Consider the following 26,670-nt stretch of genomic DNA (forward strand, 5'->3'; position numbering starts at 1 on the left):
GCATGGATGTGAACAGCTGTTTCTGATTATTTCGATTCCAGAACAAAAACAAGAAAAATTAAAATAAGAACTGCACTGGTTTTAACAAATTTAACAAACTGTAGAAACATTTTGCATGCAGACTCTTATATTGTCTCTACACACAACTCACATGTTTATCACCCATGCAGTCCTACAGTACATAATAATCGGCCTAGTGTACAGTAATTGTTCTTCAATTACTCATTCAAAAGGATAACACTGCCTTACACTTACACACTTCCCTTACACTCAAGCAATAAAAGCAGCACTGCATGTATGCCTTTTGAGTTTTTGCACAAGTTCTTGTGTCCTTTCCAGGCAACGTTGCTTTTGGAACACAATTAGAGTCTTTTTAACAGTAATGCAGCAATAAGCCAAATGTGAAAAAAACCTTTCTAAAATCAAAAACACATGAGCACATCGTAACAAGAACTAGAAGAACCCAGTTATTACTGATGCCAACAAACTAGTGCTGCTAGGAAATCTTGATGATCTTGCTTGTGTAGACTGCTGCACATCAGTGTAAATATTTGGTGCATTCTTTTCCTTTCCTGTCTGTTGGTGCCTTTGTTTATTTTCTCATTGCCCACTTGCCTCCGTTTGTCAGCTGCATGGCTGTTGTTGCCTCACTGTGAGCTAATGTTGTCTATACACTCGTGAAAATCTCAATATATTGATGTGTATTCTGCATCTGCTGCATTGTTATTTCTTTATATGGTATTATGCAGTGTTCGACCAAACAAATTGATGAAAGGCTAAAATTAAATTTGTTGTTTGAAATCAAATCTTAAAGATTTATATTTCACCTATTTTGTAACTGGAAAAGTGATCCAGCTGTTTTTTTTTTTAATATGTTCTTGTCTGTGTCATGTCTGAATGTACATCTGAGCTGAATGGGGTCAGTTGTTGCAGAGCTCAGTAGGTCAAAGCTAGGTGCAGGCTGGGATGGCCCCGTGATCTGATATTTATGGTTAGGAGAGTTATAAATAGCTGTAGTATGTGTGTGGTTACTGAGGAGTCCATTGGCTCAACTGTTGTAAAAGCCACGAGAGGAGCACAGCCATTTGACTGACGGTAAACACCAGACAATAATTAGTAATGCATGTAGAGAAAACTCTAACTGATTAGGGCATTGCTGTTGTATAAATTAACCTGTTGAACTTTATTATTTGTTGCTGTTAAATGTTCATGTTCCAGATCATTTAAGAGTACTTGTAATGCTGTAAACATGTCTTGTTTTCTTTGTGACATTTCCTTTGCTACCTTCAGTTAGTGTTTGAGCAATACTGGTAAATGATACCAGCACTTGTCCTTGTAGTAGGACTCTCCATGCTTTTTTTTTGGCTACACTGAGAGAGAAATACTATCAATTCTCTGCGGGAAATCTGATCTCATGGGGCCTGTAAAGTTAAGAGATAGTGGACAAAAAACTAGGTCAAATTAGATCTGCTCATTAGAATCCTTATATTCATTATTTAACATGTATTTTAGTGTCAATAAACTCAACAACAGGAATAAGACTGTCTGCAGCTATTCCCTGCTTAGCTGCACTCTGCTGTCGTTCACTTTTCCCTGTTGGGTGCAAGCGAGTGGCGTGCGAGGTCTCAGGTACCAGATTTAATGGTCTTGTTTGCCTTATGGCTGTGTGTCCCCAGAGCAACACCTCGAGCATTGACTCTTTCTGGACTAACAGATGAACAGGGAAACAGAAGATGTCTTTTATCAATCGGAGGATGACTGGGATGAAGATGAGGCAACCCAATATATAATTGAACAAAGTCTGATTCAATACAGAAAGCTCAAAGGATTGAATCCAAGGTTAATGTCTGTCCATGTTGAAGTAAAATACTTCTCTCTGTAGGTTGTGTATCTTTGTTTATTGTTTGAATCGCTTTTCTGTGCAATTTCTTTCACTAGTGACCTGAAAGTCAGCGAAGACCCTGATGAGATTTTCAAAGCAATCAAGGAGGGTAAGATGATGATATTCTTTGAGCTGTTGAAGCTGAAGCAAATTTTCATTAATCTTTCCAGAGGTTCTGATATATACTTCATATGCAGGTGATCAGGATGCATTGAACAGACTGGCAGAGCAACCAGAGACTCTGTCCAGAGTTGATGAGCGAGGATGGATCCCCCTGCATGAGGCCGCAGTCCAGGAGAGCAAAAAGATACTGGAGTTTATATTCTCAGGTAGTAAGGATATTAAAAGTATGACTGTAATGTTTGGCCATACAGATTAAAAAAGGAAAAAATTCTGGTATGTTGATCGGTTGTTTGGTATTTGGGTTCCAGGATCATCTCCTGGGGCAGCCCAGTGTCGTACTCTTCAGGGTGAGACGCCACTGTTTCTAGCTGTGGTTCATGGACTCAGAGAGAACGCCACATTCCTGTTACAGAATGGTTGTAGCCCGGATCTCCAGAACGATGAGCAGGATTCTCCATTAGTGGCAGGTATTGGACACTAAGTTCGTCTGAATGCAAGATGCACCCCTCTTACCAAAAATCTAAAGATATTAGCAAATTTTTAAATATTTTTTTCTTTCTCCTACTCTGTAGCTATTCTGAATGACCAGTATGACTTGGCAACACTATTGCTTCGCCACAATGCTAAAGTAGATCAAACAGGACCACTAAACAGGACAGCTCTACACGAGTCCGCATTTTTAGGCTTGGAGAACTTCGTCCATCTGCTCCTAGAGTCTGGTGCTAACCCAAATGCATGTGACATCAAAATGAAAACTCCACTGGCTCTGGCTGCACAGAATGGACATCTAAATGTGGTGGAGGTCCTGTTACAGAAAGGTATGTGAGCTAAGGTGATTTGAGTGCACAGATTTCAAAAGTATCTAGGTTCCATATGGCTTCACTCACTCAGTTGATCTGACTTCATGGTATAGCAGTGAATTAAAAAAATCGATTTGCATTTTGGCTTTTCAGAACAGTTGGAAAAAAGAATTCATACAAGACTGAGTTGATAAATGTCTTGGCTCTGGGACAGATTAATCCATCCATACTGTTTGAAAATTGCCAAAAATACATTTTCTTATCGTATCTGTATTTTTGTAGGAGCCCACGTGTGGTATGAATCAGAGTCAGGCACTATCTTGTTCGATGCTGCAGCATCAGGAAACCCTGACATAATCTCCTTGCTGCTGGACCATGGAGCAGATCCCAACCGACCTCTTTACAGTGGACACCTGCCAATTCACCGTGCAGCATACCATGGTCACATACTGTGAGTAATGTCTATGTTACAACATCTAGCTTTCACACTTCTCAAACAGAATTTGAACCACTGCTATATTGTTAAATAAGGACTCCTCTCTGACAGGGCACTGGAGCACCTCATCCCAGTGACTGAGCTAGACGCTGTAAAGGAAAGTGGGATGAGTCCTCTCCATTCTGCAGCTGCTGGGGGGCATGTTCGCTGTGTCGAGTTGCTGCTCAACACTGGCTATGATCCAAACTTCATGCTGCACCCAAGAGTGCGCCGCAGCTATGATGATGAGCGCAGATCTGCCCTCTATTTTGCTGTGTCCAACAATGATCTTCAGTGCACCCGCTTGCTGTTAGAGGCAGGAGCAATGGTGAACCAGGATCCTATCAACTGTTTGCAGGTGGCTCTCAGACAAGGCAACTATGAGCTGATCAACACGTTGCTGAAGTTTGGGGCAAATGTAAACTACTACTCCCGTGTCAACACCACTCACTTTCCCTCAGCACTGCAGTATGCCTTGAAAGACGAAGTCATGTTAAGAATGATTCTGAACCACGGTTATGATGTTAAGCGTTGCTTTGACTGTCCCTATGGTGATAGTTCCCATGGCTACGCTCCTTGGACAACCTCGGTCATCAAAGACATGGTGGTGAGATGAAGCGTGTCTGAGAGAAAAGGGTATAAATAGTGGAACCAGTGGAATAACACTTCCTTTCAAGGTTTCTCTTTGAGTCCTACATTATGTCTTTTTTGTTTGTTTCTAGTTCTGCGAGGTGATAACAGTGTCCTGGCTTATGCACTTATCTGGTCAGGTGGTGCGCATCATGCTGGACTACACCGACCATGTCACCTTCTGCACCAAACTCAAGGACACATTGAAGGAGCAGAAACAGTGGCCAGAGATCTGTCACATTCAAAGTAGGAACTGCTGTGATCCCTCATTTGTTATTTTTTGACCTGTTGGAAAAAGTGTATCAATGACTTTATGTTTTATTTATTGACTTTACTGACTTTTTTTCAGGAAATGCACGCAGCCTGAAACACCTGTGTCGGTTGCGGATAAGGGAGCATTTCAGACGCCTGCGCTTGAGAGCTCCAGTTTTCATCAACTTCCTTCCTCTTCCTCCAAGGCTGAAAGATTACATACGCTACAAGGAGTTTGATGTTTACAGCAGGGGCAGCATGGTTAACCCACAGTAAAAACACATTTATAGTTGTCACAGATAGCACTGTGATAGAGGCACAAAGACAATAAGTATCTTGTATCTGTTACTGTGTGTTTTGGAAATGTTGTTGTGTTCCAACATATTTTATGTGTTTTATTCCTTGCAATATTATTTGTACAAAAACTCTGTACTTTTAAGTTTTTTAATAGCTAGTTCAAGTTCAAGTTCTTTAGTGTTAAATCTCATTACACAAGCATAACAGAGTAAAAATCTTAGGTTTCAGCTCCTCAACAATGTAGTAAGGAATAAAATGAAATATTTAAAGTAGTGATAGTAATAGAAATAATAATAAGAGTATAAAAAACAAGAAGAGTGTAAACCATGAGTGTATGTATGTAAAGTGCAGTGTGCATGTTTCCTACTTAATACAGTAACATATAAATACCCTCTGTAAATGTACTCTTTGTTATACAGTTGTGACTCCTCTGGATAAATGAGTCCTAAAGAAGCAATGCAGAAACAAGACTGGACCGTGTGTGGTCAATGTGTGAAATTGTGGCCAATGTGTGAATTCCCGGATATTAAATGTTGGTCTGCAATTTTCTGTAGTGGTCCCAGTAATATTTATTGTTGAAGTGTACTGAAGTAGAATATCACATGACATGGTTAAGCTATTAACGATTGTAAATGCAGTTGCAAGAACAATACTTTCCACTCATATCTTGGGATGTTTGATTTGAAAAAGAACGTACTTCTAATTATAACTATTCTAATTACCTGTTAACTCTCCCTGCTCTTTCATTTGTTTTATCTGCGGATGTCTCCCGTTTTTCTAACACTCACTCTGTATTGAGTGTTTTGTGAGAGTGATAGTTATTTGGGGTGCTTAAACTGTGCGCTCTCCCCTCGTGCCTCCCGGCGCATGGAGAGCTGTTTTCTCTCCTACTCTGCGGGTTCGCACTGTTTGTCCCGGCCCGGATGCAGCCGAAGCCGCGCGAACCAACGGTGGAGGTTTCTCACGTGCAGCAGCCCCAGGCGCATCACCGGGTGAGCTGCCGACATCATCCCGAGGAGTGACGTGACTCTCCCCGCCGGCACCGAGGCCGCGGACCTCACGCGCCGGGTCAGCACACTCCTCCGACAGTCGTGCAATCATGGCGTGGGAGTCCAGGTGCAGACTGAGATAGGGCATCTGCTTGCTCGGCTGCAGAACGCGATAAATCTGGAATGAACTACAACGATAAGATCATGAGCCTGGAGGGATAGCTCAGGGCTTATGCCCTTTTCTTTCCATTGTAGGTGGTCTTATGTCTTATTTTGTCTTGCTTGGCGGCAGTAAAGACCGAAGGAGCCGGAGACTCTTGAGGTTGAAAAAGGAGAAACCTTGTGTTTGGTGTGTGTCTCTTACATTGATTTATGTGTGTGCATGTAGGTGTGTATATAGGTTTGGTTACTCAGTTATGGGGGGTTGGGTGGCTGGGTTTTTTTTGGACAGCTGTAGAATGAATGACAGGGGGGTGTCAACTGTTAGTTTTGCTTCCATTATAGTTTTCTGGAGGGTAGGATTGTTTGTTGCTGTCCTCAAGTATTTCAGTGCTATTGCTTGATGTCTTTGTCTTACAGTGTAGATACATGTTGAGGTGCATATGTTATGATTACTGATGTAGAATGGGAGTCTGTGTGTCACTTTCAGTGTTTTGTTCTGCATTGTTTGCAGGCGTTGCAGCTGGTTGTGAGAAATAGTGATCCAGGTGGGGACAGAGTATTCAAAGAGTGGTCGGATATATGACAGGTAGACTTTGATTGTAGAGGGTGATGCACCATGCTTTTCACAGAGGGCTTTGAGATGACTGAGTCGATTGTTTGCCTTTTGTTCCAGGTTATTGATGTGTTTTGTCCAAGTTGTGTTGTTTTGGGATGTTACACCGAGGAACATCGCTTCTTTGCTGATACTGGTTTTCTTATTTTATAGTGTTAGATTGTCCACATATTTAACCAGTTTTCTATTTCATTTATGCATTTGTGAAGTTTTTTAGCTGCTAGTTCTGGACATTTGGAGCTAGACCAGTAGCAGAGGTCGTCTGCGAACTGCGAGACTTTGCCTGTAGTGGCTGGGGTTCAGAAATGTATAAAAGAAAGAGAAGGGGGCTCAAAACTGCACCCTGAGGAACTCCTGCTTGGGGGGTGAAAGGTGTTAAGATGGTGGAGGCAACTTTAACTTTGTTTTGGCGGTTGTTGAGAAAACTTGAGATGATGGATTGGGTGGGTTTTGGGAGTTTGAGATTGGTGTCCAGTAATCTGTATTTGAGTCCACTGTGCCATACTTTGTGGAAAGCTTTTCAATGTCAAAGAATATTGCCAAGGTTATTTCTTTTTTGTTTAAGTTTCAATGAATGTCTTTTGATAATCAAGGGATGTTGCCTGTGGTGGCTCTCCCTTTCCTGAAACTGGCTTGGTGAATTCCTAGGACGCCCATTGATTCTATGTGGTTGGTGAAGCGTGAGGTGAGTACTTTTTCAAACAGTTTTCCTATGTGACTGAGAGAGCTAATGGGATGGTAGCTTGTGGCATTGTCCGAGTCTTTTCCTGATTTGTGGATCACAGTAACAACTGCAACCTTCCATGGTTGAGGGGAAATGACCAGCCATGAGGCAGGTGCAGAAGAACTGTCCAAGGTGCTGAAGGTAATAGGCTGGGGCTTGTTTTATCAGTATAGTGTCAACATTGTCTTCTCCTGGTGCTTTGTTTTTCATTTTTTTCAGGTGCAGTTGTATTTCTTGAATGGTGACTGGCTTTGTTAGGTTGAGTTTTCTGTAGAATGTGTTCCAGGTTTTCTGTTGGTGAAGGGTATATTGTATTTTAATAGTGCTTTGCAGTCTGTTTATTTCCGTTTGGGTGTGAACCTGAACCTTATGAATTCGTTTTGCAGCTTCCTTTTATGTCTTATGAGTTGGAGGAGGTGAGGGGGTAATGTTGCTTGTTGGTCTAGACCTTCGGGGGTGCTAATCAGAGTGGTGTTCTTTAGTTTTTCTTCTTTGTTTGATTTGTATATTTCCCATTCTGCTGTTTTGTAGTTATACTTCCTTGGGGTCACTTGGGGATGAAAGGAGAATGTGGTGAGAACAGATAAGTGGTCACTGCAGAGATGGTTTGTGGTGAAGAACTTATGAAGTTTTGAAGCCAGATCAGGGGTGCAACAGAATCAAGTCTGGAATGTCTGTGTTGCCTGTTTGGGGGGTGGGTTTTGTTTGTGTTTGTGATTGACAGATTTGTGTTATTTAGAATCTGTTTGAGTGCTATGCCACTTTGTTTTGTTTTTTTACAGTGGAAGTCTACATGCTTTGCATTAAGATCTCCCATCATGAGGGAACGACTGGGGTTGGAAATAGCTTTAAACAGGGCCGCTGAGGGTTTTGTTCCAGGGGACAGTAGACGCTGGTGACTCGGATAGGGTGATATGAGTGTATTTTCATTTAGGTTGCAATATATTCATTTCCTTTCAGTTCCTCTGATGAGAGACTGAAATCAATTTCTTATCAGGATTGCTACTCCTCCTCCATCTCCTGTCTGCTGTTCTTTTCTTATGATGTTGTAGCCAGGGATCTGAATTCATGATTTGTTTGACAGTGTTTGATTTATGCAAGCCACAGACATGTTCTTCTCGTTGAGCAGTTGAATTAATTCCCCTTTGCCTCCCCTTATTATCTCCTTATTATGTGTAGATGGTGAGAGCCATTGCAGAGGGTGTGAGAAAGAAAAAAAAAATATTGCTTTTTGTGAGAATGATGACGTGGGGTGGGGGTGGGGTTCTTATAATGAAGTGTGTGTGTTTCCTGATGCTTTTGAGTACTTTTGTTTTCTTGTCATCCATGGCGAGTTTTTTGAGGTCATCACGCAGATGATTGAGGTAGGGCCATAAATAGGGTGCACGCTGGGGGGGGGGTGATGGAGGGCTTTCCGGCTGAGAGTCTGGCAGGTGGTGGCTTTTTGGGGTCATGTATGGAAGATATGCTGGGCAGGTCTTGGAGGCAGTATTCACCTGCAGAGTTGGCACACTTCGCTTCTCTCTTTTCCTTTGTGCAGGTTTTGTGGTGGTGATTTTCTCTGCATCTCAGGCATACGACTTGGTCGGTGCAGTAAATGGATATATGATTGTTTGATAATGGGAGGGGGCCGTGCCTTCCCCACTCTGTACTGGAAAAGGTCCATGTGGAAGCCTTCATGGAGAAGGCCAGCAGCTCGGTCTGGGTTGAGAGGTTGTTGTTGGGTTGAGAATGTGGTTGACTGCTGGGAGGATTAACTGTTGATGCGTTGTTTTTGCGCTGTGATATTTGTGTGAATGCTTTTGATGACCAGCAGTTTTGTAGGGGTTTCAGATGGGGGCATAGAGTTGTGTTTGTGTGCTAATCTGCAGGAGAACTGCACTCCATTAAGTGATTTCTCGGGCCATGGTGAGAGTAAAGAGTTCAGGGAGGAAATATCCTTGGGGAAGATGAGAATGCTGCCATTTCTCATATGGACCAGTTTTTGAAATTGGGCTTGTGGCTTGAGTCTTTGGAATTCCTTTAGGATGGGTTGGTTGGTTGAGAGAGAGTTGTCAGGGGTTTTGACATTCTCTTCTACAACAGGTGTGAGGTGTTGGTTTTCTGTTGACTCCCATCTTGCTCTATTCCTGGGAGCTGTATTAAACATTTGGTATTTATGCATGTTTGTATTTACAATGTCCAAGTAGCTGGGGTTAAGCAGGGGCTGTATTAAGTGGAGTGTTGAATTAAGCAATTTGTGAGAAAGAAAAAAAAAACTAAATAGGCAGTTTAGTTGTGTATAAGTGCTTAGTGAGCCGCTGAGACTTAACAATACAAAAGTGCCTTGGTCACCACATTTGCTTATATCTCAATTGCATCTGCTGTGCCCATGGAGGAAACCAAAGAAGCTCTTTAAGCCATGGCTGGGATAGGCTTCACAAGGCTGCGGTGCAGACAGGTGCTGTGTATGGTGTGTGCTTTCTGTGTCAAATTGTTCAATTCCTCACTGAATATCCTGGTATAAATCCGTGCAGATGTAAGAAATCCATGTATAATCTGAGCCAAAGTACAAAGGACAAAGCTCCCGGAAACCAGAATTCTTGTTCTCTCTCTGAGTCAGAAGTTGAGTACGACTCATACTTGTTATCAGTGTGGAATGTGCTGCAGTCAGTGGAGGTGGGGACGTAATAGAAAATTGTTCAAGACAATTCATTTTGAAAGAGCAATGGCCAATGGGGAAACTCCAACACTTGGCCGGCTGACCAATGATGTAACTTCACTGACAGACAGCTGGATGGACAGGGCTGGCTCCGCTATTGCGGTCCAGCCAAAAATAAACTTTAGTTTAGAAGAATTCCTGCCTCTGTGGTGGCTGTGAAACTCAAAAAAGTGAAAGGCCCTCTCTAGAGCTAGTGTTTGGTTTGTCTGCTCTGGGCTACTGTAGAAACGTGGCAGTGCAACATGGCAGCCTCTCTGGAGGGGGACCCACTCCCTATGTCAAGTTTCCTTGCCCTATATACATATAGAGACCTCATTCTACTGTGACGAAAGTATAACAATTCTTATTTTCAGGTGATTATACACTAATGAAAACATACTTATGAATATTATATTCCATATCTGCCAAATCTATTCTGCTATATGCCATCATGGATGTATAAAGAGAATTGGATACAGCGTCAGAGGCGGGACTCTGTTCATTCTTATGAAAGTTGCTCAGTGGCGCATGAAGCAAAAAAAGAAGAAGTCACTTCCCGCTGTAAAGAAATTACCTGGATGAAAACATACTGCGCATGCTCAATGGGCCACACGCACCCATTGAGCATGCTCACTAGAGACCTCTACTGGCTGGAATGGGTAACTTCTGGTTTAGCCCTCCAGCTAACTTGAAAAGGGATAAAACAAATCAATCGTGCAGCTCTTCTAGATTTTCAGAATTTGGTCATTTTCGAATGGATCAAATTCTGATAGTGAAATGACTCATTTCACGGGGGTTGTAAGGCTCAAAAAAAATTATCTGCTGATTTACAGATGTAGGTCTGTGGGAAAAAGTCTTTTTGAGTCAGTGTGCATCACGTGACGTTGTAATTACACAGTTTGGCCACTATGTCAAATTTGCTTCAAAGACTGGCGCTGTTCCTGTATCTAGATGTCTATATACATCTATGGATGCCACTAAATTCTACTCACTGGACCTTTAATCAACCTACATGGTTTTAAGTGTGTATATCAGTAGCCATCTACTACTCAACAGTGTGTGAGGTGAAACTGTGTGGGGGAAAAAGCATTCAAAATAATAATACTAATAATACTAATAATAATATAGCATTTAAAAGGTATAAGGAAAATAAAAGTTAAAATGTAGAGTGGTCATGTTCAGTCAGGGCTTCATTGCTCAATTTGGCTGCATCCTACATATTGATTGTATTCTATGCACTATTTACTTTTTAAATATACTTTATTGAGTTTTTGCACAGGAAAAAAATCATATATACATAAATAGTAGTAGTAAAGAGAACAGTTTCAATAAAATACATAATTAACAATAAGTAATAATACAATCAATCAATGTTAATCAATATAATAATACATAATCAGTAATCATACATAATTAAATAATAGTGAGAACAAAAATACAGAGCATAAATAACAATGTTAGAAAGTGCCAAGGTCTGAGTCTCTTTTGCGTGATGTCCATCGTCCTTTGTCTTTTCAGTTCAGTAACTATTTGTTTGAAGATGACAGTAAGCAATATTTACTCTGTCACCTCCGTGATCACTCACACATTGCAGTACACCTTTCTGCCGCTGGGTTGCGCGGATTCTCTCGTATGTAAACACAGTGACGGTAGCGTTTTGCAGTGGTGGAGAAGAACGTGTACGTCATTTTCACAATGGCGGAGGCTGGGTGAGGAGGAGAGAGTGTGTGTGTGTGTGTGTGTGAAGCGGCGCCGTAATCATTACAGCTCCATTGCCCGTAATACGTGCACGGTGCCGAAAATGGCCCTGAACCCCAACGCGGTGGGGAAAAAGGACTCAGAATGTACCGACACGGGCGATCTGCAACCGGAGGGAGGCGAACCCCACAAGAAGTCAGCCGCCACCTCGGCCACAGCCAACCAAAATGGCGATCAGCCTGGATGTGGAGACAGTGTAATGCCCGAACAAAAAGCCCCTGAGCGGCAGAGGAGCGTGCAGGCGGACGCCCGGAGCTTTAGCAGCTCTCCCTTGCCAGGCCAGAAACCGACGGAGGAGCTGCCACGGAGAAATTTCCAAATCCCGAGGAAGACTAGAGAGCGGAGAGGTGGTGCCATATCGCTGCTATTTTGAACAGAGCCTGTCCTGTCTTTCATAATTCTGGTGCTGCATGTTGCTAGCCTGCTAGTTAGCTGACTGGCCTCGCGCTAGCTGTTGGTATAACGAGTTTGTCAAAATGTTCCCACGTCGTTTTAGGTTTAAAGTATATCTCTGTCATTCTCCTGACAGATAGGTGTAGTGTGAGCCGTTTTAACTCCTGCTAGATAGGTGCAGTGTGAGCTGTTTTAACAGACATAGCTGTGGTAGTCGGGCTCAGGTATCCAAGTTACCAGTGAGCAGCAAGGCAGCTACGTTGCTGTGAAAGCGGCACTTGAGGACTGCTCATTTGAAAGCCCACCTTGTTTGGTTTCTTCACCTTTTCACTATGACCACAGACCATAAGTCTGATTGACTGTAACGCTGCTGGTGTCATGATAGTGTTGCAGCCATCACCTGACAACATGTGGGTGTCATTGACCTCAGTGAAGGGCATGGATACATACACCCCAAGCAAGTGTTTCCACAGTGCCATGACTCTTTAAATGAAGTCTGAATAGTTATAAGTGCACGTGTCCCCACTTGAGGTCTTGCAGTATTTCAAAGCATCAGTTTTACACCTCACCCCCAATACTCCTCAGAGCATTCCTCTATGCAGCCCTACACCGGCCCCATCATACTTCAGAAAAGGTTGGCAGATAGACAGTGTTTGTTACAAAGCTTGCATCAGGTATTTGCATGTATGCAAAGCTGAGCAGAAGTGGCAGGACTTATCATATTCAGCCTCTCATAGGCAGCAGCCCTGCTTGCAGTGTTTGGGGTCAACTTTTCCCCTAGCAGGTTGCATATGTGATGTGTAAAATGCTTTATTGGCCAAGTTGGAAACATAAGAGCTGTGAGACAAACTTGGCTGTGTGTGTGTGTGTACACTCCATTGGACTGTCTCCAGTCTTCATCGTGCTGCCTCACATCAGAGATGTTTACTATTTGTTAGCTGATAGTGCTCCGTTTAGGTAGTCTGTAGTCAGCTAGTGGTTGTTTCACTTCTTTGCCTGTGTTTGGATTGACAGGATAAACCTTATGTAAATACAGACAGATGAGGCACCTGCACAGTGGTTTGTTGATGTAAAGGATTCCTAGTTACTGTTGTTGTTCAGTGTTTTCCCCAATCATAGTGAGTCTTTCTTTCCCAGTGCACATTTCAGTAACCTGTTGTGATGAGCTGGCTTTAGCAGTTCAGCATAGGATGCTGCTGGTTCATTGCAATCCGACTGAGCTTAACTAAACACACAGAGAATACCAGCCTGCAAGCATTCACTTGCATCATTTCCTCTTGCACCTCATGTCTTTTTATATGAGAATATGTGACTTACATATTGAGCTAAAGTCCAGACACAGTGTGTGCATGTGTATCCTTGTTATGTGTCAGAAAGAGCCATGTATTTTAGACTTGACATCTTCATGCCAGACAACCAGTTTGATGTGGCTGTATCCTGCAGGTCAACTTAAAGTTTTGGTTTGAAATGCTACTTTTTGCTCTGATCCTCCTCTGCACATGCACACAGGTCTATTCTGCTGATGCGATATGCTAATGCACTGATTCACCCTTGTGTGTGCAGGCTTGTACCAGTTTCTGCCCCCTGACAGCCGGGAGTTTGAGGACCTTGTGAAGATTGTCTCCTCATTTTACTTAGACTCATCATCACGAGGAACCTTCTCCTACTGCAAGGCCAGGCTCATTCACAATGAGCTGCTGGAGAAAGAGGTTGGTCACTGTCTTCCTGTACCCCACAATGTTAACATGGGCATTTCTCCCTTTTTGATAATGACACCTGCTTGTTGGTTGCAACAAAATCATTCGTTTTAAAGAAGTCTTCTCTTGACTCTGCAGTGCTGTAATTCCAAAAATGTTCTTGTAGCTCATGTGACAAAGCTGCAATAAATGTTTTCAGCATGCGATCTTCCAAGTTACACATTCTACCAGAGCCATGTATTATTAAAGTGCTAAGAGTTTATGAGGTTCAGACTGCTGTATCTCATTTACTTTCCACTCCCTTTGTGTGCCAGTTCATCGAGAAGCGGAGAGAGATGAAGCAGGAGGGGCGGACCGAACAAGAACTGACTGAGTCGTACTGCTTCCTTTATCCCGACAAATCCAAGGTTGGCCTGCCTGCAAAGCCTCACTCATCTATATAAAACCATATAAAAGATAATGGAGAAGTTATAAGGAGTGATTTTTTTATGTGATTCAGAGCTTTATATGTTCTCTTGTATGTCTAGCTTCAGTGGATCTGTGAGAAGGGTTTGTCGGTCGGGCACTCCAGGATAACTACACTAGGAAATCCATCAGTGGGTAAGTTGGTCTTTTGCATGTCGCTGTATATAAGTGGATGAAACTATAGTTTTTGAATGACTGCTTATAATAGTTTTGAGGGTTGTCAGCCAAACTAGTTTCCTTTTTTAAATTGATTTCATTTTGGAACTTAACATCTTTGTTATCGATCGGCATCTAAGGATGTTTGGTTAGAAAAGTTTCAACTGAGGACGACTAATATGTGGCTTATTAAAAGCTTGGCTCAGATACAGAACAATATGTCAGTTAAATGTTGATTCACGACTGAGTACCCACTCAAGGAATGAAAGCTTTGTCTGGATCGTTGTGAACAAGTAATTACATTATTCTCATTGTTAGATTTCTAGCGTGTGGATATGATACTCAAATGCATTTTGATTATGATGCTCTTTTTACTAATTTAGTTCTTTTGTCATTGTAGGTGTTTATCTCTCGAAATATTCCGATTTGTTACAAATCAATCCATTTGAAGTGGGCTCATTTGGAGACATGATCGTTTTTAAAGTTATGAGGGTATGCCTACCATTCTGTTTCATTTTGTAATGTTGACAGATTTCTAATTCTTGTGGGACTTCAAGCCAACTAATGTATTTTGTCTCTCAGGGCCGAATAAAGCACATCCATGAGAACACGCCTAAGAACGCTATAGAACCTACACCCAAGTTTGACTGTCATTTGTCGAAAAGTGCCAATAGGGTTACGTCTTTGCTGTCTTACAGGGCTTTTGAGCTCACGCAGGTAAACATGTTTGTTTTTTTTCATTCACTTATATCGTGTTTATTTTAGCAAAGTAATGCTTCAAGTTCTTTAATATCTTGGTGAGTATTTCTGTGTTTTAATTTGACTTTCTTTTCATCTTTCAGCAATATTTTTTCGAGTTTGCATTCGATGAGATCAAGGCACGGCCCAGGCACGTGTGCCCCTACGCTGTGGTTTCCTTTCAGTACAAAGGCAAGGAGGCTGCAGCGACTCCAATGACTGCACACAGGTACGTATTCCTGCAGGAAATGGTGAAACTTAGCAAGTATTTTCAGGCAGTTGAGGAAGTTTGCATGAAACATTTAACATCTCCCCCGCTTTTTGTTTGTTTGTTTGTTTGTTTCTCTCCTTAACAGGTTTAACACTATTTCCCCTGAAGGAAGTAGAGGTAAAAACATTTTTTTAATCTTCGCTGATTACTTTTGATGAATATATAATGGAACAACTAAGGCTCTATCTGTTGTCTTGAATTAGTGTCATGTCTGTGTAAATGGGAATTTTTGTAAAGGCCACTTCACACCAGGAGCGGAAAGCACTCTGCAGCCAGTCTGCAACAGAGTCACTTTGTTAGTCAGTATCACAGTATTACGTCTTTAACTAACTTCCTACTATCTAACTTCAGCATTTTGATTGGCATTCTCACTCTTAGTCATCAGTTACACACCATAAAATGACCCAAATTATATAAAACAATCAGAGCTAAAATTTCTAAAGGAGAAAAAAAGTTATGAGCTCATCTCTCTGGCTGTATCATGTCTGACCTTTGACCTGTGCTGCTGTTGATGCCATTGCAGGGAAAAGCTGCTACACCGTGTGGAGTGGTCCACTGGTGAACAAGGGCCAGGAGTTATTCCCAATCAGTTTACGATCCTCCTCGCGCCCATATCTACCTTTCAAACTGTGAGTAAACCTTTAGTCTTGCACGTTCTTCTTTTTATCTCTAGGAACACATCTTCAGTGCTACTGGAATTTCCTCTGTTAATCATTAAAAGTGTTTTGCTACTATGAGAATTTTATGAGCTGAACTATAACATTGCATATAACCTGTAGCTATCAAGAGGAAGTTAGATTTCATTTGGCAATATGCAGACATCATGGTTCGTTTTTTTCTGGAATTGGTCATGATTTGCTTTCTGATGAAACAGGCCTGAGAAGCTGGAGGTGGATCGGGGTATGCAGCTCGACCAGGTGAAGCGAAAGATTCCCTCTGTGCTTTTTTGTTGGGACACCTACAGCGCATCACGGGAAGGTCAGTCAGCACCACACATTTGAATATCTTATAATGGACTGGTAAAAAAAAAAAAAAAAAATGCCCTGGGCAAGTTCAGTTTCTAAAACTATTATGAATGCATATGCTGCACAACTGTCTCAGTTATAAACAGAAGTTTTGCATTATTTCAGATAAAACTGAGCATACAGAAAAATAAATGGCGACCTAGATAAGTTATTTGCCTGCTTTGTATTCCAACTTGCTTCTCCTCGTCCGCAGTAATGAAGTGTGGGATGTCCTGCAGCCTGTTTGAGGTGGTGGATGGAAAAGGCAAACCGACCAGCGGCAGCTTGGCAGCACTGATCAACAAACTGGAGAGGGACAGGATGGTGAGTCACCCTGTAGCTTTTACCCACCAGGAATCATGCAAGAGGTTCTCATACACGAAATTCCCCAAAAGGCACAGAATCATTGCACTGAATCATAGTTTGTCAACAAAATGATCGCTGAATTTAATTGAAAGATTCAGGATGTCGAGAATCATTCGAACAGCTTTTCCTTTGGATCCTTCTTTGTTCAAATTCTGAGAAAGCACATAGAGAAGGACAAGAATAAAAATAGCTTTTCTTACACAATATTCATTTATGCATCATCAGCTTGTGTAATTTTGTAGCATTAACTGTTTGTATGCCTCTTTAACAAGAAAATGGCGAAGAGAAAATGTGTCATGCTTTTGGGGTTTTCCTCAGTAACTATAGTCAAATATAATAAACTTGTCAGTAATAACTGCTGTTGTACAGGTGTATACAAGGGAGAGGTGAAAAAGTGTCCAGCAACACACATGTGTAACACGATTGCTCACATGGTCTGATGGAGATGCATCCTGGTGTTTCTGACTGCAGTGTCTGCTCTGCTTATTTAGGTGCTGGTGAAGTCCTTGTTTGACAGGGGTTTTCTCTTCCTGCTGTCCTCGGCTCAGATGGTTGAGTCCAAAGGTGCCAAAAAGCTTGTTCTTTTACTTTCTTCTCATATTTCCCTCTTGTGTCAGTTGAACACCTACTTGTTGCCTCCGGTGAAGATTCAGCTTCTAAAAAAAGTTTCTGTTTGTTTTATAGAGCGGCGGGGGCGGACTGAGAAGAACCTGCAAGCATTATTCATCTTTCAGGAGTCAAGGGTGGTTGTCAAGTATTGTAAGTATTACTCACTATCTATCCATACCTTGTCTGACAACTAGACCATTTAATAAGTAAGCAAATGTTTACATATAACAAAGATCTTCCCCACTTCTACCTACTGAAAAAATAGCTCCTGCTCTTTAAAAAAAAGGCCATATTTGATGAATAAGCAGCAACAGAGTAATAGAGTTGAGTAAAATATGTGGCTTTTATTAGGCACCTGTCTTTCCTAGAGCAGATGTGCATTCATGTAACGCTGTAACACTGACATTTGTGTCCTCCATCTCAGCATCCAGACTATTCGAGCCTGAGCCGTTGACGGCGGAGCCACAGCCTGCTACCCTGTCTTCCATGGAGCCCTTCATCCCTGCTCTGCACTACGCTCTTTTCAAGTTGCGCCCCAACCCAGGCAAGGACTTGAGCTCTGGGGTGGAGCGACAGGCCACTGATTACTTAACTCGCATGGATTCAGGAACGGTTCGACCATTCATCCTGCCTGACTACAAATATAATGTGGACGATCGGACCAACCCGCTCCCGGTGCCCAGACCCAAATTTAACATGGATGCTGTGCTACGTTCTTATGTTCACAACCCTGCCAACTATATTTTACCTTTGAACAAGGCGAAGGACATCATTGAAAGAATACGGAACCCAGTACCCATCCCCGTTCCCATCCCCACACCTGCCCCGGCCCCAGTGGAATACAGCCCTGTTTCTGACTGGGGCGGCTCAGACAGGGGCTCAGACAGGTCAGAGAAACCCCAAGAAAGGCTACCCCAGGAGAGGCCACCTTCAGAAAGGCCAGCCCAGGAGAAGCCGCCTTCAGACAGCAGCAGACGGAGGCCGGGGTTGGCCCATTCAAACGGGGCCCAGATACAGCACAAACCACACATTGAGCCCCAGCCTCAGCCCCAGAGGTTGCGGCTTTCCCAGAATGAGTACGATAAAGACAAGATGAAACAGTTGCTCAAGCTGATTCAACTTCATAAAAAAGCACTAGTGAAGGATCCTGGGAAGGAAAGGGGCGAGGACGGGGCGTGGGACTCCAACAGTCTGAAGAGGAAATTTGAGGGAGATGAGAGGGGAGGCGTGAACAAACACCAACGCACAGATCCGCTGAGCAACGGGGAGCCCAGTAGAGGTGAGGAGAGCTGCAGCTGTGTGTGTAAATTGATTTAAATCATGTAATAAAATTTTAAGTTTTTTGAGGACGGATTTCCACCACCTACCTTCAAAGTTAATTCTTCTGAAATAATGATTATTATATTAGTTTCACAACACAGTCTGATTAGTTCTCAGTAACTGCTTTGCGAATAAAAACATTTCTGCCTATTGGGCACTTTATTAACAAGCAGCTGGTGTCTCAGTGTACACCAAAATAAAATTAATCTGATTGTTTACATTGCATACATATTTATATCAAGATGCATGCCTTTTTTTTTTTTACTACTCCAGGTAGCTGTTCATATCCCTGTGTGTACTGTAACCAGAAAAAACCCTGCCTCTGCAGTTAATGTTGTTTGAATCTGTAACTTAAATAACTGCCACCCATAGTAAAAAATATTCCTCACATTTTATCATTACAGTAAGAAAATATCTTTTAACGAGAAAATGTTCTTGTTATAAATACCTTTCTCTTCTCTTAATAATTTGAAAGTAAACTGGTAATAGTGGGTGCTTTTATAGTGACAAACATCCCATTGGCTTTCAGAAACCCATCTAGGTTGTCACTTTGGTTCTTTCTCCGATAGAGACGCAGAGTGCACAATATCCTTCCAAGAGTCTGCATGCTGATAACAACTCCATCTAGGCTGCTTAGTTAGAGGAGAATTTCATTATGTGTTTGCTCTAAAAGAAAGTAAGACTTCATCAGGTCATTCAAACGTCCCTGTGCATTAATTTCAGCAGCAGCAACATTGCTATTTTTATGAGATACAGATACAGTCACCTTATACAACACCTTTCTTGTTATACTGACATTAAATCTCACATAAAAAGAAAATGTACTTGTTTTACTGTGAATAAGCATTTTGTCTGTTTTGAGTTTTCCTAGTTAAAGTAAAAAAGAATCTTGTTATAACAAGTAAACTCTCTCATTATAACATGAAAACCTTTTCATTACAACAATACTTTCTTATATCGAGAAACAGAAAACAGAACAGAATTTTTTTGTTATGGTGACAGCATTATGTTTGTCTAAATAATATTTTAACTTGTAAAAGTTTAAAATTTTTGCAATAATACACATCCTCAATATTTCCTGTATTGTACTCATGAAACCTAGCTTTAACTGTTTGAGAGCTCAAGCTATTCTAGAAGACTAATATACCCAGTTTAGCATTTGCCTCTAATTGTGTGTATCCCACTAGGAGCACAAGCAGATGAGATTGGAGATGAGGGCGGACAGAGTGACAATCTGACAGCAGTGATGGAAAGCATGGGCATCTATGACACTGACCTGAGGGCCTGTGGCAACACCCATTCCTCAGCAGTCAACGAGACCCAGCGCCTTCTCAAGATCCTGTTGGCCACTCTAAACAAAGCCGTAGCTCAGGGTTCAATGCCTGCGCAGTCAAACCACGGTGAACCCTCGACGGGTCCAGGGGCAGGGGAACCTGCTTTCTCTGACCCAGATCTTAGGAAACAAAATGAGCCAGCATCACAAACAAACTACATGGAGGTGAGAACAGCTGATTTTAGGTTTATTCTGGAATAATTTACCATGCATTAACTGAGTTCATAGACCTAAAAATAACTACTGATGTTCCCTCTGTTTAGGAGGACATGGACTGTAGCCCTGGAAGTCCATTCAGCGCAGGATCCCCACCAGACCAAGCTCACACCTCAGACAACCCGACCTGGGTTATCCCCACCAATGAAGGTAACTCAAAGCAGTTAGTACACGCATGCTTCTCCCTTTTATAGGCATATTTAGATCTAGTTCACAAGGCATCACTGTGACAAGTTTCCTGTCTGCTTTCCTCCAGACAAAGCACAGCCTCTTCCTGAGCAGAAGCCCCAGCCTGAGCCAGAGCCAGAGGCTGTGACAGCGGCAGACAGCCACCCAGAGCCGAAGACGCCTACAATCGTGGAAGTTAAAAAGGCGACTGCACCACCTACGTTACCAGTGGTGGAGGAGGTTCCTTTCAGGCCCTCCATCAGCCTGGACACCATACTCAACCAGGAAATTCACAGCCTCACATCTGACATTAAAAACATCATGCAGACAAACCGCATCTGCTATACCTCGCAGCTACCCCCGCGGTTGCCCCCCCGCCACTGCTGGCTGCCCAACAGTTGCTTCTCAGACTTTGTTGTACCCTACGTGTCCCCTGTCCCCGTTCAAGCGGATGTTAAAGCACTGTGTGAGAAGATGGACAAGTTGATCCCAGCCCCACCTGCTCCCTCCAAGGTCACTTCTCCACCTCCCCCAGTGACAACATCTAATCTTACAACACCATCCCCCACCCCCATCCAGAATCCAAAAACTAAAGTCGAGCCCTCCCTGTCAAAGAGCAGCAACTCCTCTCAGAGTGGCAAACTAGGCACTGTCAAAGAAGCGGCATCCACTAAGACTAAAACAGAAGCCGCGTCAGCAGAGTTGGGGGGAGAGATGTATTCTCCCTCTCAAGTCACAGCAGACTCTCCAGAGAACAACTCCCAAAACCCAGGCACTGCTTCTGGCGCTGGGACTGGATTGCTGGCTGGCAGCCTCATTGGTCAGCTGAAGCCTGAGGTTTTCAGCAGCCTTGTGGAGATCTTTAAGGACGTCACAAAGAATACGGTGAAATTCTACATCTACTCTGCGGACGAGGGGGAGGAGAGCACTGTCTGCAAAGAGATTAAGGTACAATACGAAGTTTGCAGTGTGGTCATGAAATTTAATCTTCTGCAGACTTTTTTTTGTTTTTTAAATGAATCGTTCAGTCTATAAAATGTCAGAAAATGTGCCTCACAAGTTTTCAGAAGCTAAGATTACCTATTCACATTGTTTGCTTTACCCAGTCAACTGCCCAAAAACCCAAAGATATTTATTTACAATATTATCTTCACATTACATTCAGGAATCTGGAATCGGCTCTTCCACTGTATTTAAAATTGATAAACGACATAAAGGCTGCAACTAATGATTATTTTCATTATCAATTAATCTGCATATTGTTTCGATTAAGCGTTCAGCCTGTAATGTGTCAAAAAATGAAAAATACTTGCAATTTTACACAGCCTAAATTGACTTCTTCATATCTTGTTTTGTCCGACCAACAGTTCAAAACCCAAAAGTTTTCATGTTTATAAAAATGCAAAAAAGCAGCAAATCTTTGCATTTAAGGAGCTGGAACCAGCATATGTTCAGCATTTTTGCTTAAATAATGGCGAACAAAAGATTATCAAAATAGTTGCTGATTTTTTTTGTTATCTGTAGATTGACTAATCGACTAATTGTTGCAGCTCTAAATGACAAATTTACTTGATTGTCAAAATTACTAGATCATTTAATCAACTTTGTTTCAGTACTTCTACAAAGTGTTAATGTTACTGCCCATATTACATAGTCATGCTTGTCCTGGGTCACCTTTTTATTGGAGCCAAAAGAAACTTTCTGCAGTAGGAAAATATATATGCAGAGACAAACACAAATGAAAACAGACATCGACGGTGGGAATGTGACAGGCTACACTATCTCCTGTTTTTTCACTATGTGTTCCATGTGTCAGTGCTCGGCTCTTTGTGTCAGTCAGTACTTGTGTGAGTGTGTAAGAGAGAAGCACACATTCATCTATCTATCTCTTACAATTATGTCTCTCCCGTCTGTCACAAAGGAGTACTTGAAGAGTCTTGGCAACAGTGAGTGCAGCCCACAGACATTTCTAGAAAACAGTGGGAGTTTAGATAAGCTCCTCATCATCATTCAGAACGAGGACATCGCTGCGCACGTGCACAAGGTACAATCACCACCTGTCTCCTCCTTATCACTGTCACTGTCTCACCTTCCAATATGTAGTTCAGATGATTCAGAACCAACTGATTCTGGCAATGAATAATGGCATCCGCATGGAATTTTTACATCTGCTGCAGAGTATTGAAGTTGAATGATTTGAATTATTTTTACAGACAGGGTTCTTTTTTTCTGATGTGATCTGAGTTTTAAAACAAAAAGTGATTGAAGAACTCTATTTGTAAAAATCTCCTCACCCGGCAGATCCCGGCACTGGTGTCTTTGAAGAAACTGCCTTCAGTGAGCTTCGCTGGAGTCGACACTCTGGACGATGTCAAGAACCACACTTATAATGAGCTGTTTGTGTCCGGAGGCTTCATGGTGTCTGATGAGTTTGTCCTTAACCCTGACCTTATCACACAGGGTAAGTTTCTCTGTTCTTTGTGGTAGCTATGTGAGTTTCAGAAATATCAGTCTGACGATGCTGATGAGAGCTTGTACTGCTTGTTTTCTTCAGATCGTTTGCAGGGGTTGCTGAAGTTCTTGGAGGAGCAGAGCACCCCTGAACACCCCTGGCAGTGGAAGGTGCACTGCAAGTCCCAGAAGAAGCTTAAAGAACTGGGGAGGTCAGTATCTCAGTACCCAGAATAGTAGCAATCATATTTCAAGGGTAGTATGGTTGTATAGGTTAATTATTGCTGTTTTGTCACAGGTTAAACACCAACGCCATGGGCCTGCTAAACCTTCTCACAGCCTATCAGAAGAAGCACCTCGTAGAGTTCCTCCCTTATCACGAGTGTGACACCCAGTCACGTCAGGCTCCAGATCTGGACTGCCTGATCAAGCTCCAAGCTCAGCACACGCAGCAGCGGCACCTTATCTTCCTCACAGGTATCTTCATTCTCATCACTGTTAACTTGCATGACATTTTTGTCAGTTAATGACTTCTATTTAGATAAATAATATCCTTGTTCTTGACTTATTTAAAAAGTTAAACTGAATGTTTTATGGTGTTTGTTTTTTACAGAGAGGCCGTTTGAGATGTTCCTACAGTACTCCAGAAATGGAATAGTGATAGCGAGCATTGATGACATTATGAGCGGTTTTCACAGCCTGATTGGCTCCATCAATCAAAATGAGCTTCCAACGCCGCCCTCTACTGGTGGGTAGTGTCATCAGCAGCACTTAACATCCAGACACGCCGGGGATTTCATTTCATTTTGCAGCAGTAAAATTGCTTTGCTAAATTGCCTTCTTGAGCTCTATGCTGTTATCTTGCCAGTTAAAGATGGCTGTACTACTCAGCAGAGTCGCTTTCCACACATTTGATTTTGTGAATGCATGTGTAACACATTTGTTGATAATATCTTCCTCTCTACTTTTCCATTTCTCTCTCTGTGCCCTCTCCTGCTCTCCCAGTAGTGAATGATGAGTGTGTGGGAGAGGAGGACATGTCATTAGACTCTGATGATGGTGAGCCACCCACCATATCAGATACCTCAGAACAGAATCCGGATGTTGAGAAGGAAAAGCCTCCACAGCCGCCCCCACCGGAGATGGAGGAGTTTCGTCCTCCGCTCCCAGACCAGCAGGCCACCCCTGAGAGAACTCCAACGCTGTCTGACTATAGTGCTCTTAAAACGGCCATCTCTCAGTTCAAAGCCTCCAACCAGATAGGGATGGGCCCTTCAGACATTGGCAGCTTGTCACCAGGAGGTTTTCCTGTGAATCCCCACCAGAGCTTCCTGTGTCCTTCAGCCTCGTGGTCATCCTACACCGGTTCTTCTAGCTATGCGGCCTCTCCGGCCTATCCCGCCTCGCCCTGCAGCAGCACTCAGGAGCAGGAGTATCGCCCCACAGCTTCTGCCACAGTCCCTACGCCCCCTCTCAAGGCCACAGCAGGACCTCTAGCCAACTTGGCTTCCCTCCCTTTGGAGGTCAAACCTCCCCCTCCACCTCACCTCATGATGCTGGGTCACACATACGGTTCAGATACTGGAGGAGCTGGGGCTGCTGGGTCGTCTCCGCTCACCACCCCCCTCCCCTACACAGACCACAGTGACACAGTCCAGCCAGGTTACATGGCTGGCATTCCTAAAAATGCTAGCGGGACCCCCACGCAACATACTGATAGAACACTCAGTGGACCTGGGGAGGGTGTGTGGGGGTCAACAGGGACCAGCACTTGTAAGACTGCCAACAGCCAGGGCATGGTCCCCTCTGGCTCATTAGACCCCAGTGGGCTCCCTAAGAGTGGGGAAACCCTAAGAGGCAGCACCCCTGGTAGTCAGGGGGGCAGGACTCAGGTGAACTGCGCTGACAACCTCGGAGCTTCTGTGGGTATTCCCACAGTGGCCACCAGGGGGGGCTCGGTAGTCAGACCTAAGCTGCCTCCACATCCAATGTGTGGTATGGGTTATGGCAGTATAGGTGGCATACCTGGACAGATGGATCATGGGCCTATGCGGGGTGCTATGGGTCCTGGTTCTTCAGGGAGTTACCGAGGGAGAGGAGTCCCACCAATAGGACTTTGGCCTCGGCCAGGACGAGGACATGAACGGGGGGACAGGACTGGAGGTGGACCCTGCTCTTGGGGTTACCCAGCAGGCAGGGGTGGGTCACAGGATTACTACTCGGACTACACATACACTCACAATTATGCCCCTGAATAGACAATCAAACTTGATCGAAGGGGCAACACGAACGCCATACTCCAGAGACTATTAGAGCTGGCTGAATGTATATATTTCCATGTCATAAACACATTGATTTAAATCAGTAAATAAAGATCCTGATTTTCTACATTAATAAAAATTGATACAGGCAGTGCCGAGTGTCCTACTGTCGTGTAAACTGTATGTACACTCTTTCCATGTGAGCTGTTTGAGACCCTGTTCAAACCACTATATTTATATTTGCCAACAAATGTAAATGGCCTTCCAGCTTCTCGGAATTTATCATGTAATTTCTGTTTGTCCCGGTTTTGAAACCTGTTTGTGAACAAGGGGAAAGGCTGATATTTTTTTAAGGAAAAAAAACAACAAAAAAAAAAAAACGAGTGAATGAAATTTCACTTTTGCTGTTGGTTTTCTTTTTTATTTTACATATTTGGTTGTCCTAAATTCTATTAAAATAAAACATTTCAAATCTTGTTTGTGTGATGGGTTTGATGACAGTGTCAAGCAAACCATTAAAAATATAAATCACAGTTGTCTTACTGTCCTTTTCACTCAAACACCACATTTTTTTCAGGTATCTACAATTTGTATGTGTGATATGAAGATGGATAATTTTTTAAAACTTCAAGTAGCTGTCGACCAAAACAGTGCAAAAATGTGCAACAACAAGTTTTTTGGTAAAAATTGATTTAAACACGATTGGCAAAATATCCCTGTATAAGTATGAAAGGTCATATTTCAATGAGAATGTCCAGGTGTAGTTGGTGTTTAATGTAAAAACTATCCTCCTTTTAAATAAAAACAAGCCTTTTAATACTGTGGAAAAGATGGTTTTCAGCAGGGATGTAGGACAAAATTCAGGCCTCTATACATAAGTGGTCTCTGTGGGCCCCCTTCCTCTATTGATCCATGTCTCTCTGCATCTTTTGACAATGTTTTACAAATAATTGAGCCAAAAACACACTGAAATAGTGACAGCTACAGCTACACCTATACTCTGAATCTGGGGTTATGCCATGGTTATGTTGACTAACCAACGTTGGTTAGTAGTAGCGACCTGCTTGTGACAGCACCCACCTGTCAATCAAAGTGGCCACACCCTTAATTATGCAAACTTTGAACCTTAATAAACATGTACACAGGTGAGTTATATAAAATTCACCCCTGTACAGTTGTCATGAACGGGAAATCACCTATAGAGACCAAAATCATTTTTTGTACCAAGCTGTAATCATTTTCTTCATGTTTATTTAAGTATTTATTATTACCAAGGTATAAGACAAAGCAAATAAATACCAACTTAATTTTCTAACCCCTCCACTGAGCAACTGCATAATAAAATACAACTGAACAAGACTTCACTAGAGTTGTTTTATTTGCAGAAACAAGAGGACAAAAAAAAAAAAATCAGTTTATCAGTTTAATCAGTCAGCCTATATATCGCAGTATGTATAATTTCAGTATTGATTCATTCATTTAATCTATCATGGTACCCACAGCATAGTGGTTCAAAGGCATGTAGGCCTAAAGGCAAAATAATTAAAACCTTGGAAAGCTGAGAAAAAATTAACTAGTCAGGTATGCTTAGGATAATATCAGTCTTGCAGTGATTGAAAAAATGTAAAGTTAGTCTCACTTCAAACTTTGATGTATCTTAGGGCAGTGGTTCTCAAACTTATTTATGTCAAGGACCCCTAGATTTTTGCCATTAGATGTTTTATTACAGAAAGTGTATCAAACCTGTGACCAAAACAGTCATACATTCTGACATTGTGTTACTTTTCTTTTGGGTTACAAATTATAGTGAAAATGAATTATTCCCCTCTCTGCTGGA

General features: G+C 42.4%; 2 protein-coding genes across 4 annotated transcripts; both read left to right on the forward strand.

The window, feature by feature from the left end:
- The first annotated feature begins 97 nt into the window (after positions 1–97).
- asb14b (ankyrin repeat and SOCS box containing 14b) lies at positions 98–5,008 on the forward strand. 2 transcript variants are annotated; one of them, XM_067592510.1, is made up of 10 exons: positions 98–1,095; positions 1,677–1,839; positions 1,939–1,991; positions 2,080–2,211; positions 2,314–2,472; positions 2,578–2,823; positions 3,088–3,256; positions 3,353–3,887; positions 4,003–4,156; positions 4,260–5,008. In XM_067592510.1, exons 2-10 carry the CDS (start codon positions 1,715–1,717, stop codon positions 4,436–4,438), a joined length of 1,752 nt encoding a protein of 583 aa, XP_067448611.1. In that variant the 5' UTR covers positions 98–1,095; positions 1,677–1,714; the 3' UTR covers positions 4,439–5,008. The 2 variants fall into 2 exon arrangements, with proteins under 2 accessions (XP_067448611.1, XP_067448613.1); XM_067592512.1 differs by lacking the exon at positions 4,260–5,008 and having other exon boundaries at positions 3,353–3,916; positions 4,003–4,157.
- Positions 5,009–11,292: 6,284 nt separating this feature from the next.
- tasorb (transcription activation suppressor b) lies at positions 11,293–25,366 on the forward strand. 2 transcript variants are annotated; one of them, XM_067592508.1, is made up of 23 exons: positions 11,293–11,732; positions 13,342–13,487; positions 13,790–13,882; positions 14,003–14,075; positions 14,497–14,588; positions 14,679–14,813; positions 14,939–15,063; positions 15,191–15,222; positions 15,629–15,734; positions 15,980–16,083; positions 16,324–16,433; positions 16,967–17,039; positions 17,160–17,234; positions 17,509–18,363; positions 19,592–19,902; positions 20,001–20,103; positions 20,210–21,069; positions 22,043–22,165; positions 22,423–22,582; positions 22,676–22,784; positions 22,871–23,049; positions 23,186–23,320; positions 23,578–25,366. In XM_067592508.1, the coding sequence occupies exons 1-23, from the start codon at positions 11,429–11,431 to the stop codon at positions 24,828–24,830; spliced, it is 5,556 nt and encodes a 1,851-aa protein (XP_067448609.1). In that variant the 5' UTR covers positions 11,293–11,428; the 3' UTR covers positions 24,831–25,366. The 2 variants fall into 2 exon arrangements, with proteins under 2 accessions (XP_067448609.1, XP_067448610.1); XM_067592509.1 differs by having other exon boundaries at positions 23,581–25,366.
- The last annotated feature ends 1,304 nt before the right edge of the window (positions 25,367–26,670 follow it).

The sequence above is a fragment of the Thunnus thynnus genome, chromosome 6 (genome assembly GCF_963924715.1).
Source record: "Thunnus thynnus chromosome 6, fThuThy2.1, whole genome shotgun sequence".
Classification (NCBI taxonomy): Eukaryota; Metazoa; Chordata; class Actinopteri; order Scombriformes; family Scombridae; genus Thunnus; species Thunnus thynnus.

What these genes read in the sequence shown, in the direction of transcription:
- asb14b (XM_067592510.1), top strand. Translation starts at nt 1,715, where the DNA reads ATGAACAGGGAAACAGAAGATGTCTTTTATCAATCGGAGGATGACTGG. An exon ending in TTTCAAAGCAATCAAGGAGG is followed by an intron (nt 1,992 to 2,079) that starts GTAAGATGATGA and finishes CTTCATATGCAG; the next exon opens with GTGATCAGGATGCATTGAAC. An exon ending in CGGTCATCAAAGACATGGTG is followed by an intron (nt 3,888 to 4,002) that starts GTGAGATGAAGC and finishes GTTTGTTTCTAG; the next exon opens with TTCTGCGAGGTGATAACAGT.
- tasorb (XM_067592508.1), top strand. Translation starts at nt 11,429, where the DNA reads ATGGCCCTGAACCCCAACGCGGTGGGGAAAAAGGACTCAGAATGTACC. An exon ending in ACTCCAATGACTGCACACAG is followed by an intron (nt 15,064 to 15,190) that starts GTACGTATTCCT and finishes TCTCCTTAACAG; the next exon opens with GTTTAACACTATTTCCCCTG. An exon ending in GGTTATCCCCACCAATGAAG is followed by an intron (nt 20,104 to 20,209) that starts GTAACTCAAAGC and finishes GCTTTCCTCCAG; the next exon opens with ACAAAGCACAGCCTCTTCCT.